Genomic DNA, 17,231 nt, shown 5'->3' with positions numbered 1-17,231 from the left:
CCTAGAGTCATTAATCTTGGGGGGAAAAAAAAATCAAATCTACGACACTAGAAATGACTAGGTAGACCGCCACTGCAATGGTTATGAGAGCACGTCAGAACAAAGGAATTCAAGAAACACTAAAAGCCCTGAATTAAAATTTGCTTTTTTAAAAAAATTTATTTTATTGACATACAGTTGATTTACAATGTTGTGTTAATTTCTGGTATAGAGCAAAGTGATTCCATTTTATATATATATATATATATATATATATATATATATATATATACACACACACACACATTCCTTTTCATATTCTTTTCCATTATGGTTTATCACAGGATAAAAAGCTTTGCTTTTTAACACATGACCTGCAATAGTATGGCCTCATTCTTTACCCTTGTTCTCTCGAAGTAATAAGGCGTAGACCAGTGATTGTATTAACTTGCTCGCGAGGCATCTACAGTTGTAATGATCCACAAGAAATGACGAAGAAATCCTCAGATGGGGCCTGGAACATTCAATTTATTTTCCTCTTACATATAATGCCTCACCAAAAAATCATGCTGCTGGCCACATGGCTGAGTCATCCTTTGACACTCGGGATTTAGTTAAATCCAATGTTGGTGGGCAACAGCCCTTTTAAACTTTACCTTCTTCCTTCTTCAAAATCATATCAAATGAGGGGACTTCCCTGGCAGTCCAGTGGTTAAGAGTCTGTGCTTCCACTGCAGGGGGCACGGGTTTGATCACTGGTCAAGGAACTAAGATACCACATGCCGTGCGGTATGGCAAAAAAGAAAAAAAAAATCATATCAAATGAAAACAGAAGTTCCTTCTTCTTCTTTTTTCTATTATTGAGTTTTAATCAGAATAATACAAGCTATATGCCTTTCTACATATTTTCTCCCTCAATTCAAGAGAGTAAATTATGATGTAGAAGTTAATATATTCACAGCAAAGTGGCAGTAAACGTTAGATGTTAAGAGTGAGAGGTAGAGTGGATGAGACATGGGGTGAATACCAGCTGTGATGTGATTTGACTAAAACGATTGTCCAGCAGCAATAAGGGCTCATCTGATGGTGAGAGAACAGGAAGGTGGAACAGACCTGAGCACTTTCACATAGCAGTCAGTAGCCCTAAAGAAGAAGAGGCCATTCAAGGATACTCAGCCTGCAAAGAAGGCCCAGGCATCATTGCAAGTGCATCATTGAAATGGTTACCCATGAGTTCCAGGCTTGAAAAGAGGGCAAGTGAGCTGGAAGGGTACTAATAACTGTGAGGACACAGAGGGTTTGGGAGCCTAGGGGTCATGCAGATGGTGACGGGTTTGGAAGGTGTGAGGCTGTGTGTCAGGTAGAAGGATGAGCTCACATATCCGGAAAAACCACATTGTCTAGCATAGGGTAGGCACAAAATCAGTGTTTGCTGAATCTGAAGTTTGTGGGTGCCTAGGGGAATTTCTGAGTTCATGATATTGTAGGTAGAGCGGTAACAAGTCCCAGCATAGACTTACACTGCTGGCAGGTTAGCTAAATGGAGTGAAGTGAAGGCCATGGAGCAAAGTAGATGTCCATGTCACTATAACTTGTGGCAGTGGAGTGAAGATGACTTTGAAGTCACCTGAATTGTGAGATAATGTAAAGTTGATTGATGACTGGAAGCGTTGACTCAAGTGGCCAGTTTGGAATTGCATTCATAATTCATGCTGGGGTTAATATAACTGTATTCTAGACTACTAGATGGGTAAAGGGAAGCTATAGGGTATTGTTAAAAAAAAAAAAAAAAAAAAAAAAGGGCTTCCCTGGTGGCGCAGTGGTTGAGGGTCCGCCGGCTGATGCAGGGGACACGGGTTCGTGCCCCGGTCCAGGAAGATCCCACGTGCCGTGGAGCGGCTAGGTCCGTGAGCCATGGCTGCTGAGCCTGCGCGTCCGGAGCCTGTGCTCCACAACGGGAGAGGCCACAACAGTGAGAGGCCCGCGTACCGAAAAAGTAAAAAAAAAAAAAAAGTGATACTGAAGCAAATCAGGGAAAAAACCCAGAGCACCTAGGTTTTGAATCCAAACATCTCGGTTGCTACTTTGCATCTTTATATGTTGCTGACCGAAAGGTCTGCACCAGGAACCATCTACCCACAAAGAATCTGTTTTTCTGGGTCTTGCGGGGGTGGGGGGAAAGGATGATGCAGACATGATTTATTTTTATAATAATAAAAGAGAGGCATAAAAGGATATTTCTGAGGATGGCTTAATGAGATGCACCAAAATGGGTCGGGCACCAGCAGGCACATGACTAGGAACACACCGGACTGCTAAGTTAACAGAGGCTCTGGTGTCTGAGTGGTTTCCTGCTCCACAAAGGAGCAGGAATGAGCCGTAGACACTACTTGTCAAAAAGCTCAGGGAGGGGTTAAGTCAATGATGATTTGTTTCGTATGTCATTTCCCCCTGGCTTGCAACTTATGCTTATAGTCATGATAGTGAATTTCAATCATTCCAAAGTAAGGTAAATGCTTTTAACACTTCAAACGTGGCAATAATGAGTATATACTGCAAACTACAATGAATTATTTTATGATGAGCTTTTGGCAGGTCAAGGAAAGATGATGGTTGAAGGTGCTTCTGGGATGGTTTTACACTGGAATTTGGTCCAAGTTAGTCACTGCAATAGCTGCAGACTCTCTCAGTCACAACTCTTAGTTGTCCTAGCAGAAAAGTAACAGGTCACTCTGCATGAAGGCTAGTGGACAAATGTCTTTAATACGAAGTCACTGTCTTATCACCAGGCAGGGTGATAATTGATCTGTTATCTCTGTTTGCCAGATTCAAAGCCAAGTCCTGGACCTCGGAATGTTCCGAGACCTGAACAGACAGTCTCTTCCAGCTGTGCTCCCTCATTTTCTCTGGCTGTTGGTGCCAGTGTGTCAATCTCTAATCAGTCATGTGACAAATATTTAGGGATCTTCAACTACGTACTAGGCCTTGTATAGGTGCTAGGGATACAGTATAAATGAAACAGTTATACTCACTGCCTGCTCAGAGCTTAGTCTAGTTGCGGAGACAGACATTAAACAACTACTCGGTAAACAATGTACAATTAGGTTGGTGAGAGAAAGGACAAGTCCCAGATCCTGCGAGAGCCTAGAACACGGGACCTCGCCTGATATCTTAAGGAAATGACATTTAAACTGAAGGACAGGAACTTCCCTGGTGGCACAGTGGTTAAGACTCCGAGCTCCCAATGCAGGGGACCTGGGTTCGATCCCTGGTCAGGGAACTAGATCCCACATGCATGCCGCAACTAAGAGTTCTCATGCCACAACTAAGGAGCCCGCAAGTCGCAACTAGGGAGCACACCTGGCACAACTAAGCCCCGGCACAACCAAATAAATATTTTTTAAAAATTAAAAAAATAGGGCTTCCCTGGTGGCGCAGTTGTTGAGAGTCCGCCTGCCAATGCAGGGGATGCGGGTTCGTGCCCCGGTCTGGGAAGATCCCACATGCCACGGAGCGGCTGGGCCCGTGAGCCATGGCCACTGAGCCTGCTTGTCCAGAGCCTGCGCTCCGCAATGGGAGAGGCCACAACAGTGAGAGGCCCGCGTACCGCAAAAAAAAAATAAAATAAAATAAACTGAAGGACAAACAGGAGTCAGCCAGGTATCGCGACGTGGAGGGGGGAGGAGAAGCAGAAGCCACAACAGGCAGAGAAGAGGGCTCTGCCTCAGCGCACAAAGACCCACCAGCAAGTGCGCTGAGTAACAGCAGCCGCAACATCCAACTAGAGCTTTCGTCAAATGTTCGCCACACTTACTGCCAACTGACTAGTGAACGAAACAAGACTACCACAGAGAAATAAAAGCATTAAAATAAAAGCAACCTAGGACAAGTCTTGGTACTGAAAATACGCATATAGGAAAAGAAAAACGACCCACAGAAAGCTGACAGCCCCACGGGTTTCTATAACCTAAGTCACTGGTAAAAACCTGCCCACAAGTCTAGGACATTTCCATCAAGCAATTCACACACACACACACACACACACACACACACACACACACACACACACACACACACACACACACACACTGGAAGGAAAAATAAATAAAACTGCCAGTTATAAGGAAAAATCTTCCTTTTGGTTGGTTACCATGACGGCAGAGGATCATTGCTATCGTTGCCTTGAACGAGGCCGACCAGGAGCTTTCCACTGATCCAATGAAGATCGTACTTAATTGTACTTGAAATAATAAGTGATCTGACATAATGGCAATTTACTTCCTTCACTTAACACGACAAAATTACAGGGTATTGCGATGAGTAACCTACCTAACATGTGGTATATCTGATCCACGTGAATAAACACAGGACAATGATCCAGTCACATATGCCTCTTGAGGGAAAGGGACTAAAAAGGCCTCAAGGAGGCAGGCCTCCTGGAAACTTTTCACAAGCAAGTTAAAAGGTAGGAGATTAGACTAGAGAAAATCTCTTTCTGATAGAGACTGATGAGGGTGCCAGAAGAGACAAGCATGATGGTCTTTTCGCTAGGCCATTCCCCCAAAAGAACATGTTGGTAGAAGTTACCAGAAAATGTGGGACATATGACTACAAATTACCATTTCTGTAACTCTCATTTAATGAGCCCCTTTTATTTCCCAGAGAGTGTGCTAAGTATTGTACTTATGTCATCTCTAATCCTCACCACCACCTGCGACTATCATTTTCTTTAACACCTTTATTAGAGTATAATTGCTTTACAATGGTGTGTTAAGTTTCTGCTGTATAACAAAGTGAATCAGCTATATATATACATATATCCCCATATCCTCTCCCTCTTGCGTCTCCCTCCTGCCCTCCCTATCCCACCCATCTAGGTGGTCACGAAGCACCGAGCTGATTTCCCTGTGCTATGCGGCTGTTTCCCACTAGCTATCTATTTTACATTTGGTAGTATACATAAGTGTGACTATCATTTTAATAATTTCACTTTACAGCTGAGTAACTGAGGGTGGGAAATAACGAGGTTAAATAAAAGTAACTTACCTATTTTCACACTTGATCAAAACTGTGAAAATAATTTTCCTTGGTCTATACTCCTAAGCCCCATTCTCACTTCACATCCCACATTGGACCTAGGATGGTAAACTCTTTGGAATCTGGGCAAAATCTGTTAGAATTCTCTAACAAATCAATGCTGGGCATATAGCCTTAAAAATAGGACTTGCACTTTATAGTCAGCAAAGATATTCAGTGGTGCTCTGGGAATTATTTCAAACAGAAGGTCTTACGTCCACTTGTGATACACTTTGGGCCTTTGTATCTGGATCTGAAGTATAAGGGGGTGTGACTTGCCTTTTGAAGCTGGCAAATCTAGAACATAAACCTAACACACAGAGGGTCTGACATAAATGGGGCTCTTTCTAAAAGCCTATAAAATCTGAGAATTAAGATGGACTCTCTCAAAATTACCTCTGCTGCTGTGAAGGTATTCATTTCTGCTAAAAATCTGGTCAAGGTGCCTGCAAGTAACCTGGAAAATTTTTGGTAGCAACAAATTAAAGTTGCTCCTTGAAACATGCTGATGTTAGTGGAAATGGATACTCAAGTCAACCTTCCAATAAATAAGGTCTAAGATTTATCAGCTGGGAGATCCTCACCAAATATGTGTTTATGCTTCCTATGGTTGGAGCAGTCAGCTAAATTTTAGCCGCATTGATAACAGCTCTTGAAACAGGCAGCCAATTTTTAAGCCTATTAGTTTTATATAGCAAAACAAATTCCATTATATATCGTACCTCACTGTACAAAACAGTGTGGTTAGGTACAGGTTAAGCTGTGTTCCGGTAGTACGCAGTGATCCATATGTTAATTTCTACTTCTAGAATACAGAATACCTGAAAGACAGCTACTTACTCACAGTTATTTATGAGAATCCAATGTGTGCAAACCATACATTAGATGTCGTGATCCTTGCTCCTGACATCCTCTGTTCTTTTTTAAAAAATATAAATGCTTCGAATAAAACATTATATTTAGGGTCTTTTAAGAAATACAAGTTATATCAATCAATCTAAGATTTTCTCCTCATAATAGAGATCTTTGATATTATTGTTCTTCTAACCTATACTTTTGCCTCACTTGCTGTAAAATCCTACGGTTAAAACCTTTTGCCTAGTCTTGAAATGGCACAAATAAGGACACTGGGAACGGGACAACGATCCAAGTCCTACGGAACAAAAGAGGAAAAGAAACGAGGAGATGTGTGAGAATGACTCTTGAGTGGCATTCACACTTCTTAACGTAACACTCCTCCTTGAAAAGAAAAACTCAGGACCTAACAAAGAGGACATTACAAAGAGGTGCTAGATCCCCACCTATCCAACAGGAATATAAACGGTAAATGGTAGACTGTATTTCATTTGGAAACCTTAACTGGCAGAAATTCTACCTTTACAGTGGATAAGTCAAAAGAAGAGGAGTCACTGCAGGCTCCATCAATACACATTTTAACCAAATGGGAGGGGGGAGGGGAGAAGGAGAGAGTAGTAGAACTACTGTGCCCTGATTTCAAGGAGAAATTTTTATGTCTTTACATTCTAACCTGCAATTAGCTAACAAAAGGGGCAGAAGGCATTAACCTAGTTATTAACAAAGTTATTAACAAAGTCGTCAATTGATTCCACCTTGTAAACATATACTTTCATTTTTTTCAAAGAAATGATGAATACTATGATGGAAAACAACAGAACAGCAGAATCCCCAGTACACGATTAGATAAACGCAGTGTGGTAGAGAATAACACAATTGACACATCAGACACATCCAAACATAGCACTGTCTCTTTCAAAGTAGTTACCTTGGAAGGACAAGTCTAATACCATCAACACTTCTTAAAATTCCTATGTTAGTAAGACCTTTAAGAACCAGAGAAAATTATTTCTGAATGTTAAATTTACCTCCCTTCAATAGCTTTCCCTGCACTCTACAAAGTACCTATGAAGAGGAGTAGTCCTGGCCCCTAAGCAGCTTACAGTCTAGAAAAGGGCATGGACGTATGCAGAGATCATTTCATTACCCTGTCAACCCTTCCTCTGATTTCAGTTTATATTCTTGCATTATTTGTACATACCTGTCTTCTCCTACTAGACAGTTAAAACACTTCTAAGAGCAGAAACCAGGTCAATTATCTTTGCATCACTTCCACAATGCCCAGCAGAGTAATCTGCACAGAGCACTTAACAAATATTGGTTTAGGGAGAAAATGTCATATTACTTAATAATCACACTGTACTCAGCAAAACTCATCATAAGGCAGGTTTGCCTTGAAACCTATTCAATGGCATTTAGTCACTGCAATACCTAAACAATCTCTCCTAAGCAAGTTGTACAGTCAGCATTACACTGAGGCTTGGGTTCTGAGGCATAAGAGCAATAGCATAAGCCCAGCTCACTCCCAATTACTAAGTGTTATACGTCAATAATAACCAGGCATGTAAAACATTCATATTGCTATTGATCACATGGGAGAGAAATCTCTCCTTTAATAGTTGATCTAGTCTACCAGCTAACCAAACGACTGTCTGACCCCATCAGGTAATTTTGAAGCCACCGTTGGGAGTCCAGATGGTAAGCGACATTTTCCTTCCCACCGAGTTCATTATGATGGTTTTCCAACAGTAGAGTACCTGGAAAGATGCTACTGTCATTAACCCAGGGTAATCCCGGATAGAAGCATTTAGCTTATTCAGTTTAGATAGCAAACTTCTCTATTCCTGGTAAAGATAGAACAAAGATACTAAGCATGAAAACCAGGTTGAGACACGGTTAGGTGATTAGACCATGGAGTAAGCAGGAAAAAACCCCAAAGTTTTTGATGGTTTATCTTAATAGTTAGACAGAAAAGATAACCTGTATGTCATCCAGCTATGATGCTTTGGAAATAATTGAGAAAATAGGAGTTCATTAAAAGTTGCAAAAGATGGTACAGGCAACTAGTGACCAGTAAGAGTAACCAACAGAGCAAGCACTAACATCTAGTGGAAAAGGAAACACGACATTGTCTGTAAATCCAGGTTAACGTGCTCCCTTGCAGAGAACAGGCTGTCTGCTAGATGATGTCCTTCTTAATAACCACATTCACTTCAGGACCGACCATATCTGGCACCAGGAAGCAGTCAAGGATGGACAAAGCAAAGAGGACACAAATGCAGAAAGTCACAGCTCTATGGACTAGAATTGTGTTGTCCAATAAAGTAGCCACTAGCCACATGTGGCTATATTTAAATTTAACTGAAAGTAATTAAAATTTTAAAAATCAGTTTCCCAGGTATAGTAGCCATAGTGCAAGTGCTCCTAGCCACACGTGGCTAGTAGTCATCATATTGGACAGTGCAGACACAGAATATTTCCATCATTGTCCTCCTGATGTACAAAGCTAGACTTGAAAGTGAGCATTCCTATTGCTCCTATAGACCTGATGAGAAATTCAGAATCAAAGCCAATAGTATAGTCTTAACCATCAAGAATATTAGAGATACCCAAGGTGCTTTATCTGCTTATTGTATTGAATGTGTCCATAAATTAGAGACATTTGGGGATATACAGAAAGTCTGGACATCCTTATCAGCACAGGACTTTTTTCCCCTACTCTTCCGCCTCCGCTCCCCTGCCCTTGGTGTGGGGAAAGGTAGACAAAGCAAAATGGTAGGGGATCAGAAAACTCCTTGATTTAAGTCTTTTATCCAAGGAGTTGCACAAACTACCAAAAACAAACAGATTTTTATAAGCACCGACTCCCCCTAGCTCTCTTTCCTTAAAAAAAAAAAAAAAAAAAATGCTAGAGGCAACTGAAAAGAACCTTTCAGAGATAGAAGAGGAATTCAAGAGAATTACTAAGGACAAAATGGATGGCTATCCTAAATTAGTCTTCCAGGACACCCAAGGAAAAAGTGCCTCTAATCAAGAACAATATTTCCAAAACTACACAGTGGCCAGGATTCAACAAATCCACATTAATTTTAAAAGTTACCGAGTCCTAGGAGGCCAAATGATTTGCTACTAACAATTTAAAGTATTGAGTTTTCATCAAGAGAACACCTTGGTTCAACATCTAATTCATGGGCAAATAAAAGAATCACCTAAGTCACCTTCCAGTTACAGCATCAACAGACGCCTGAGGTGGGTTGGTCCTCAGACAGAAGCAATGTCTGACAGTAAAATAAAATCAACTACAGTAATAAGACTCTACTTATTAGAACTTCCCTGTATACAGTCTTTTAAAAATGAAGTAAAAATATACTTTTGGATTTAAACTAGAGTTTCAATTCTATTTAATAAAAGCAAACAGATACATTACAGAACCAGGAGAGAGAGAGACAGTCATCTTCAGACACTGCATTCTATGTAAACACTCATTCTATCATTGCTCAAATATTTGCTTGCTACTTTGCCATGCTACCGCTCTGTGCCACACTGAGGAAAATGTGATCTCTCAGTGATAGAACAATTCGAATGTGAGCTAAAATGTAATCAGCGCGCCGGCAACAACAAAACCGATAACCTATCAGCTTAAGAACAGCTCGTATATATTTGGGAAGGGGGTTGCAAGAATTAGGATACTGGAAAACTTAACATGTAAGCCTTAAAGCCCTTCTTCAAAAATGCACGATGTTGCTGATCATTGCAGCCCTGGCAGGGTGGCCATGAGATAGCGCTAAAGACGATGCAGTACACGGGGACCAGAGAAGCCGACGAGCTGCTGCTGGATTTCACCCTCATGAAAGGACAGCACGAGAATCGGTCCTCTCCTTCCTGTAGCCAGCCCATCTCCACCTCTATACAGATGTAGCAGAGTTGCCATCAGAAGTTATAAAACCTCACGGTCCCCTCCCTGCTCCCCAGCTTTCCCCCCCGCCCCACAGTCGTGCTCAGTGTTTGTTTGCCTCCTCTCTGAGCACTTCAAAATAGAAAAGGGGGTAGTAATATCTTGACCCACTGCCCATGGAAAGGCTGCACTCTTAGGTCTCTCTATCCACCTCATCCCTCTTGAGGAACTCGTCTCATTAAACAGAAATCACCTGATGCACCTATGGAAGGTGGGGAGAGGTTCATTTAAACCTTGATAACTCATATTCCTTCCTCCTGATGAGGACAGCCTGTGAAGATTAAAGCTCTCTAGTCCAAGAAAGCAGCCTGGGTCAAAAAGGCAACTGATCTGAAACCTACCAAATCTGCAAAATCTGTTCCCCATTTCATGCATACACAGCCCTACAGAGTGTATAAATACCACCAGCACTCCACACAGTGTGTACCCCGAGCAGAGTTGATAAAATGTGTTACAGAGAGCGTGGGAAACGGGGGCTGTCTCTGGCTCTGACCAAAGGGTAGGGCTAATGCATACCTTTTGGTCTTCTGGAATTTCCATTCTTTTGCTGTTCATCTTCCTCATTAATGGTGAATAAACCAAGGGGGACTGGCCTTGCATTGGTCTTCTTCAGTCTCTCTTGTCGGAAAGCTGTAGCTGATCCAGGCATACCGCTGCTACTTGTTTTTTAATTATCAGTATATCAAAACTATATGCTTATATAATTGCAGCTCCCAGGAAGCTGCTAGTTTCTAAGCTGCCGGTTCATTTGAGCACTTGTAATAGATCCCTTATGGGTAAACAGTGTGCAAACAGCTGACAGATACTACCAGCCTCTTGGCAACTGAGGCCCCACAGTTCCCCCTCACCTAGCAGCACCCCGCCTCCTCTGCAAGCCCCCTCCCACTCACCCCTCACAGGCACATGTGCTGGCTCAAGCGCGCCCACACGCACGCACACACACACACACACACACACTCACTCCCCTTCCAGAAAGGCAGGCAGGTCGGATGCTTCCCCCCACTGCCTAACCTGCTCAATCAGATCCCAGCTTCTCCCTCCTGCTGTGGCACCTTTTCTCAATCTTCTTTTCCTGCTACTGCACAGTAAAATAGTCAGCACACATAGCACAGACGGGAAAACAGGAGATGCTGCCGTTAACAGTTGCCCTGCCAACCCTGACTTATCCTAATCAAGGAGGGCTGGGAGCAGCTCCATCTCCCCGGTGGAGCCGCCAGCCTGCCGGGATGCTGGTCCTGGGAACTTGCCAGCAGAGGGTTGCAGCGTGAGGCGAGCAGCCCAGCCGCTGGGCAGCTCCCTCTTCCAGTCGGCGGCCGGAGTAGCAGGAGGGGAGGAAAATGCAGTTTTGCTTGCACAGGCAGCAGTGGACCCCAGCCGGGAGAAAGGGGCTCAAGGCAAGGGCGTTTCCTTCTCTGGGGGGTCAGGTTTTCCATCGTGATAATGATTGCGAGCCCCTGGATAAATGAAGGCATGGCTGGTACCCCACAGCTCGCTTCACACTCAGTAACACACCCCAGTTTCCCTGACATTCTTACAACCCCAGAGTCTGTATAAACGCAGGCTTGGTGGCAACTGTCCTGAGGACCAGTGCGGCCCTGTACCCAAGACCCTCCAGGGAAGAGAACTGTGCCTGTTCTCACAGAGACCACAATCTGGAATACCCCTTCTGCAAGTCTAGCCGAAAGGACACAAATGAGACACTACGATCCTCCAATGGGAAAAAAGCTGCCTTGATTATATCCAGCAAACTCCCCCCAATTCCCACTGCTCTGGGCAAGTCCCTAACAGCAATGCTGAGCAAGTCTCAACACTTGACCCAATTTTAGTTCTTTTCTGGACTGATTTCTCCAAAGCACACCATCATGTGATTATTGTTTTCTCCTGAAATAAGCTTTCTCACTTTATAAGACTCTCCATGTCTAGGCTGCCTAAAATTTATACTGTGTGCAAGAAAACCTAAATATACAATAAATGACATTAAAAAGTCAACCTCCAAATTAAGAAAATAATCTTTGTTCTTTTTGTTTCTGACTTGAATCAAAGTCAAGTCAGCTTAGAAAGTCCAAAGCAATCCTCCCGCTCCCAGCCCACTCATTTTTTTCTCAATCCTTAAACTTATCCAAAAGGGGACGCAGGGACTCTGAGGAGAGGTAAATATCCTCTCTAAATCCTTTGCATGGAAGAGTAACTTCAGACAATTCACTATCCTCTTGGTACCTTAGTTTTCTCTGTAAAATTGGGGTGATGACATTTCTCTCATAGGATTAGGGGCAAGGATTGAATGATGGTGGTGCTAGCAGTAAGAAGTGCTTAATAAATAGCAGCTGCTTTAATTATAGCTTATAATACATTGTTGTAACTAGTTCATTTTTGCTTCATAATTATTTAAGGTGTTTCCAGTTCAACTGTCAACTCCATCAAGGAACACTTCTGCTTTTTATCTACGTATATTGCCCAGTCTCGGACTGGAAATGTACTAAACGGTTAGCAAATCCCTGCTGAAAAAAAACACATAAATCTTCAGAAATCTTTCCCTGCAAAGGCTGGGAGATTTAATTAAGTTAACATGTTTAGCTTTGTGGCTTAGAGAAACATAGGAAATTTCATATATGGAGTTTATTTAAAATCATGTTAACCTGTGATGTAGGCGTTTGGAATAAAAGACTGGAAAACGAGCTGAAAGGGTCTGAGAAGGCATCTGAATCAACATCATTTTACACACAAGGAGGGTGAGGCCCACGAAGTGAAGTTTCTTGCCCAAGTCAAATGTTAGTTGGCAGCAAGTCTACGATGAAAATTTAGATTCTCTTCTTCCTACTCCAGTGCTTCTCCTTCTGACAAATACTTGGCCTACAAGGTTTAGAATCCCAGATCCCTCTTCAACTTCTACAGAGATGGCAAGATGTGGAGAGGAAAGGAAAGGGAGGATTCACGCCTTTAAATAAACAGTGGATACAAACTGGTTAATGTATTTCCATAACCTTCTGTAACTGGTTAACTTTTTTCTGAATTAAATAATTTTTTATTTCCTATTTATTTTTCTTTAATCAGATGATCAATAAACACAGGCCAATTATCACACATAAACATATTTGTGAAATATTTTCAAATCTACTTTAGTTTCTTTCTTCTATTTCTAGAGAATCAGGCTAGTACTTACAAAAGCAACATACACACAAAGTATAGTTGAAACTACCTTTTGGTAGAGAAAATGAAAATCAGTGTCTTGGGCAAATAACAGATTTCATTCAGAAATATTCCTCATCCAAATAAAGCTAACAGCTTCTGATCATCTCCATTGAGTTTAGTAAAAGTATTACTGAAAGAAATAAAGAAAAAGGGATCTTTTTCTCCACCTTCCAAATAAAAAAATGAAGATGACAATATTTATTCATTGTCCTAGAATGACAACAAAAATCCTTCCTAAGAGTGGTTTTTGAAAAGCAGAGTGGGCGCTCAAATTCAAATGACCTCTGCAGAGGATGTCCATTCCATTACTTTCAAGGATGGCCTCAGTCGTTTTATGGAGAAATGCAACAGCAAAGCGAATACTACTTAGCGTTTAAGTTGTCCAGACGAGATTACAAATTTCGGGCAGGAGTGCTCCTTGAGGTCTGTGGCTGCACTCAAGGCACCCAGCAGAATGAAGGTCCCGGCGAAGAGAAATCACAGAACAGCCCAGGTCTACCACCCAGTCCAGGCAATCAATGGTTTTCCGCTTCTGTTAACTTCAGTGGAATACCCCTCAGTGACACAGACCGAATTTTTCATGCTCTAGCCTGAGGGTCTCCTGGAGAATTTGAATTTGTCTCAAAATGTGAAAACCACCAAAATGGCTGTTTTGCTTTGTTTTTAAAAGAATACGAGTTATACTTAAAATCATTTATTGGGGGGAAACGAAAGGCTACCAAGGGAGGTCAGAGGTTGCCACCATCATGTAACCCATAAGGCAAGGGGGCCTCAAGAACAGGAATATAATAGCCCATCATCTGGGAACATGTTCAACTTTATGTCTGACGCTGTGCTAGGTGCGTTAGATATGTTATCTTTGTTAGTTACAATAGCCCCAAGAGAGAGGAGTTACCACCTGACAGATCAGGAAACAGAGGCTTAGAGAGGTTCAAGTTAACACAGCTAGTTAAATCACCGAGTCAGGATTAAACCCAGGCCCATCTGCCCTAACGCCAAGATGCCTTCATCCTGCTGCCCTGTCAATCCTGACTCCAGCACCAACTAACTGCATCTCAGTCACAGCTGGGACTAGTCACAGGGAAGCAAACAGCTCAAGATCAAATAATCATAATAAAGGATTTTTTTCCTACCCATGAAGTACACATTTCTTACCTCATTTAAGACATATGAAAATATTTGAGATTAGTTTCTTAAATGCTCAAACCCAGCCTTTGACAGATACAGGGGTTAAGTTATATAATTCCAGGACTGCTGTGGCTTGATCCCTGTAGGGGCAGAGCCCGGGGCTATAGTCTTCTCCTTTTTACACTCCGACCCAAAATAAAAGCAAATGTGGAAAGGGGGCTAGTGAGACCTTAAATTTAAATATCCCCAGAAGTAAAACGAATACCACTGTGAATTTCTTTACTGTTCCTCAGCACTAATAAGTGTTTTCGGTGTGGCACAATTGCCTTTGCATGCTGCCTGCAGATACAGGATCGTAATTCAGTTCCCATGGGAATTGGGGCAGGTAGACTTCCGAGAATCAACGAGGTTCTGCAATTGTTTTGTTTAAATTGTTAAAACAGCAAGTGATATAGTAACGGAGACCCTGTATAAACCAGAGAAATGAGACACTGCCTGGTGCAAAAGGGTAGATTTTTACAACTAGCCTGGCTTTGTACAGAAAAAAAATGTTTGCAGAACAATCACAAAATGTACTCGCAAACAGGTGGAAAGTGGTAGCACTCATCACTGCTAGGAACCAAACAGGCCAACAGGCCCTTGAGCAGCTGCTGTTCCCACCCCACCCACAGCCCCACTCCCTTAGTACACAATGAATTTATGTCTGTCTGTCCTTCTACCCTGGCTGCCTGGCACCAACCCATGCACATGAAACCGAGTTAAACTTGCTGATTTAGCAGGGAAGTCCGCTCATAACTTGGGTCTTGCTGTCACGATGTTAAATAAAAGACTAAATACATGTAGGCACACGTATCCAAACATACACCTTCAGGCTTCTGTTCACATTTATGCTTCCTAAGCTCTTATTTTGTGACCATAAAACTGGAAAATAGCATAGCCCCTGAGTGCATTTAAGAATATCCTCTTGCAAAGAGAAATCTGTTTAACCAGTGAGAAAGCATACCTAGATTTTTCTTTCTAAAAGCCTAGTGAGCTTTACAGAAACATTACTGAAATGGTAAAGAGGCTGATTTGTACTAATCAAGTGCTGTAGTTGAAAACAAAAATTATTACTGCTGGATTGAATGGTCAGGCACTGGAAAATTACAGTTCTATATCCATATTAGTTAGTTACTTTTCAATGGGGTCCAAGAGTACCAAAATGCTTTCCCACATTTCTATATTAGAGGTGATGATTAATTCTTCAAAACTACTGGACTTCAGTCATCTTTTAAATTCTCTATGCATCTCCCCCAAAGTAAGCTGCAAGTTACTTCTAGCTGGAGTTTTAGAAATCCACATGTTAATGTAATATTTTAAAAAACCTCACATCATTTGAAAATGACAAAGCCAGCACAGGCTGACATGAAATCAAACAACCCCTAGGGAACAAAGGGTCCCAGCAGGTTCTTTGCCATCCCCATTCTTGAAGTTAAAGGGCTCCCTTACAGTTTCCTAGAATGACGCCACTTCCTGATGGCTTCTGTGGCAATAAAGGCACAATATTCTGCCATCCTGCAGCATTATGCAGAGCTTCCGATAGGTTGCTGGACAAAGAAATACTCACAAAGGCAGACTGACACTTTGAAAGGAAAATAAAGCAGGTTTGCTTTGATCTTCCTTACCACCTTTTGTTAACAGGCTTATAAGAAAAACAGTAAATACTACCCCAGTAGTGATGTGCCATCAACCAAGAGGTACCAGGTCCCTGCCATGCCTTTTACAACTTTTCTATAAATCTTTGCTGCATGAACACTTCGTGGTGCTAGCAGAGTCCACTTTCCCATGTCTGCTCTGCCATAAACAAATCTAAAACCTCCAGGGTTCAGTTATCTGAATGTAAGGTGTGGACACGAAGTCTTCCTGAAAACCCTTTCCTAAACATTATGGATCACTAGCTAAGTTGCAAATATTATAAAAACGCCACATTAAACTTTAACCCAGTAACATATGCTAGAATGCCTTTAGGCCCTCCTGTTCATTATTCTCAGTGATAACACTTTATTAACGTACATTACGTGGACTTCTGAACTCCTTGACAAAAGTTAAAATGTGCACAGAAGCTCCTTTCCTCTAATAGCAACACCCTTATTAGTTTAGACATGCAATTTTACAGATTCAAAACGAGGCACAGAAATCAATCACTGGATTCAACAGAAGAATCAGACGCCCAGGGTAGTGTTTCTAAAAGTTACCTAATCCATCATTGGTCTGTGAGCAAGTTACATGTTTAATGTTTGAGCCACACAATTAGAAAGATAAGAAAAGAAATGGGTTCCCTGTCTTGCTTTAGGACTGGTAAAATGTCAAGGATGCGAGATGAGGTGCTTTGGCGGATGACACTGGAGGGCAAGCAGCAGCCAAGTCATATAATTGTTCTCCCACCAAACAAAGACAAGGAGTCACTGAGGGGTGTTGATGACTAAATGTGTGATCCAGAGGGGCCAGTCTGGCAGCTGGTGTTGGATGGGTTGGAAGGGAGAAGGAGTGAGACTTAAGAAAAACTTGTCACATAATAACTTGGTCCAGGTGGAGAAATGAGATCTCAACCGGTGGCTGGGGGGAACAGAAGGCAGAAGACAGGAAAACAAGAATCATTCATTCACTCATGGTTTTTGTTGTTGTTTTTAAACAGGTATTCCCTGGCATGTGGAAGACTTATTTCAGGGGAATGAGCATGGATACCAAATGCCCTCAATAGCCCAAATAAAAGCTGAGAAGCGAGCAGTGGGAAGGAAAGGAGGTTAATATCCTTATAAAAGATTCGGATGAGAACGAGGGCTTTATATCTGTAGATAAAACAAAGCTGAGAGATGGCTAGAATCAGGACCAAAATTATCTCAACAGATTGAAATAATGGACTACAGCTAAAAAGATTCAATTTAGTCGTGATAACTATGATCACCTCTTATTACATTAAAAAGGAACAACTGCACGGGTACAAAGTGAAGACCTACCCAAGCTTTAGCAGATACAAGGAAGGAGGGCCCTCGGGCAGTAAGTTCACTAC

General features: G+C 42.0%; 1 protein-coding gene across 1 annotated transcript in view; it reads right to left on the bottom strand.

Annotated features, from left to right (window-relative positions):
- The window catches only part of MAP7 (microtubule associated protein 7), a 140,797-nt gene extending 130,283 nt beyond the window's left edge, over positions 1-10,514 (bottom strand). The window contains exon 1 of the mRNA XM_060114525.1: positions 10,382-10,514. Within this exon, the coding sequence (XP_059970508.1) occupies positions 10,382-10,514 (133 nt within the window). The remainder of the gene's footprint in view (positions 1-10,381) is intronic.
- Between the last annotated feature and the right edge of the window lie 6,717 nt (positions 10,515-17,231).

Source organism: Mesoplodon densirostris, chromosome 12 (genome assembly GCF_025265405.1).
Source record: "Mesoplodon densirostris isolate mMesDen1 chromosome 12, mMesDen1 primary haplotype, whole genome shotgun sequence".
In the NCBI taxonomy this organism is placed as follows: Eukaryota; Metazoa; Chordata; class Mammalia; order Artiodactyla; family Ziphiidae; genus Mesoplodon; species Mesoplodon densirostris.
This window is presented reverse-complemented; position numbering and strand designations above follow the sequence as displayed.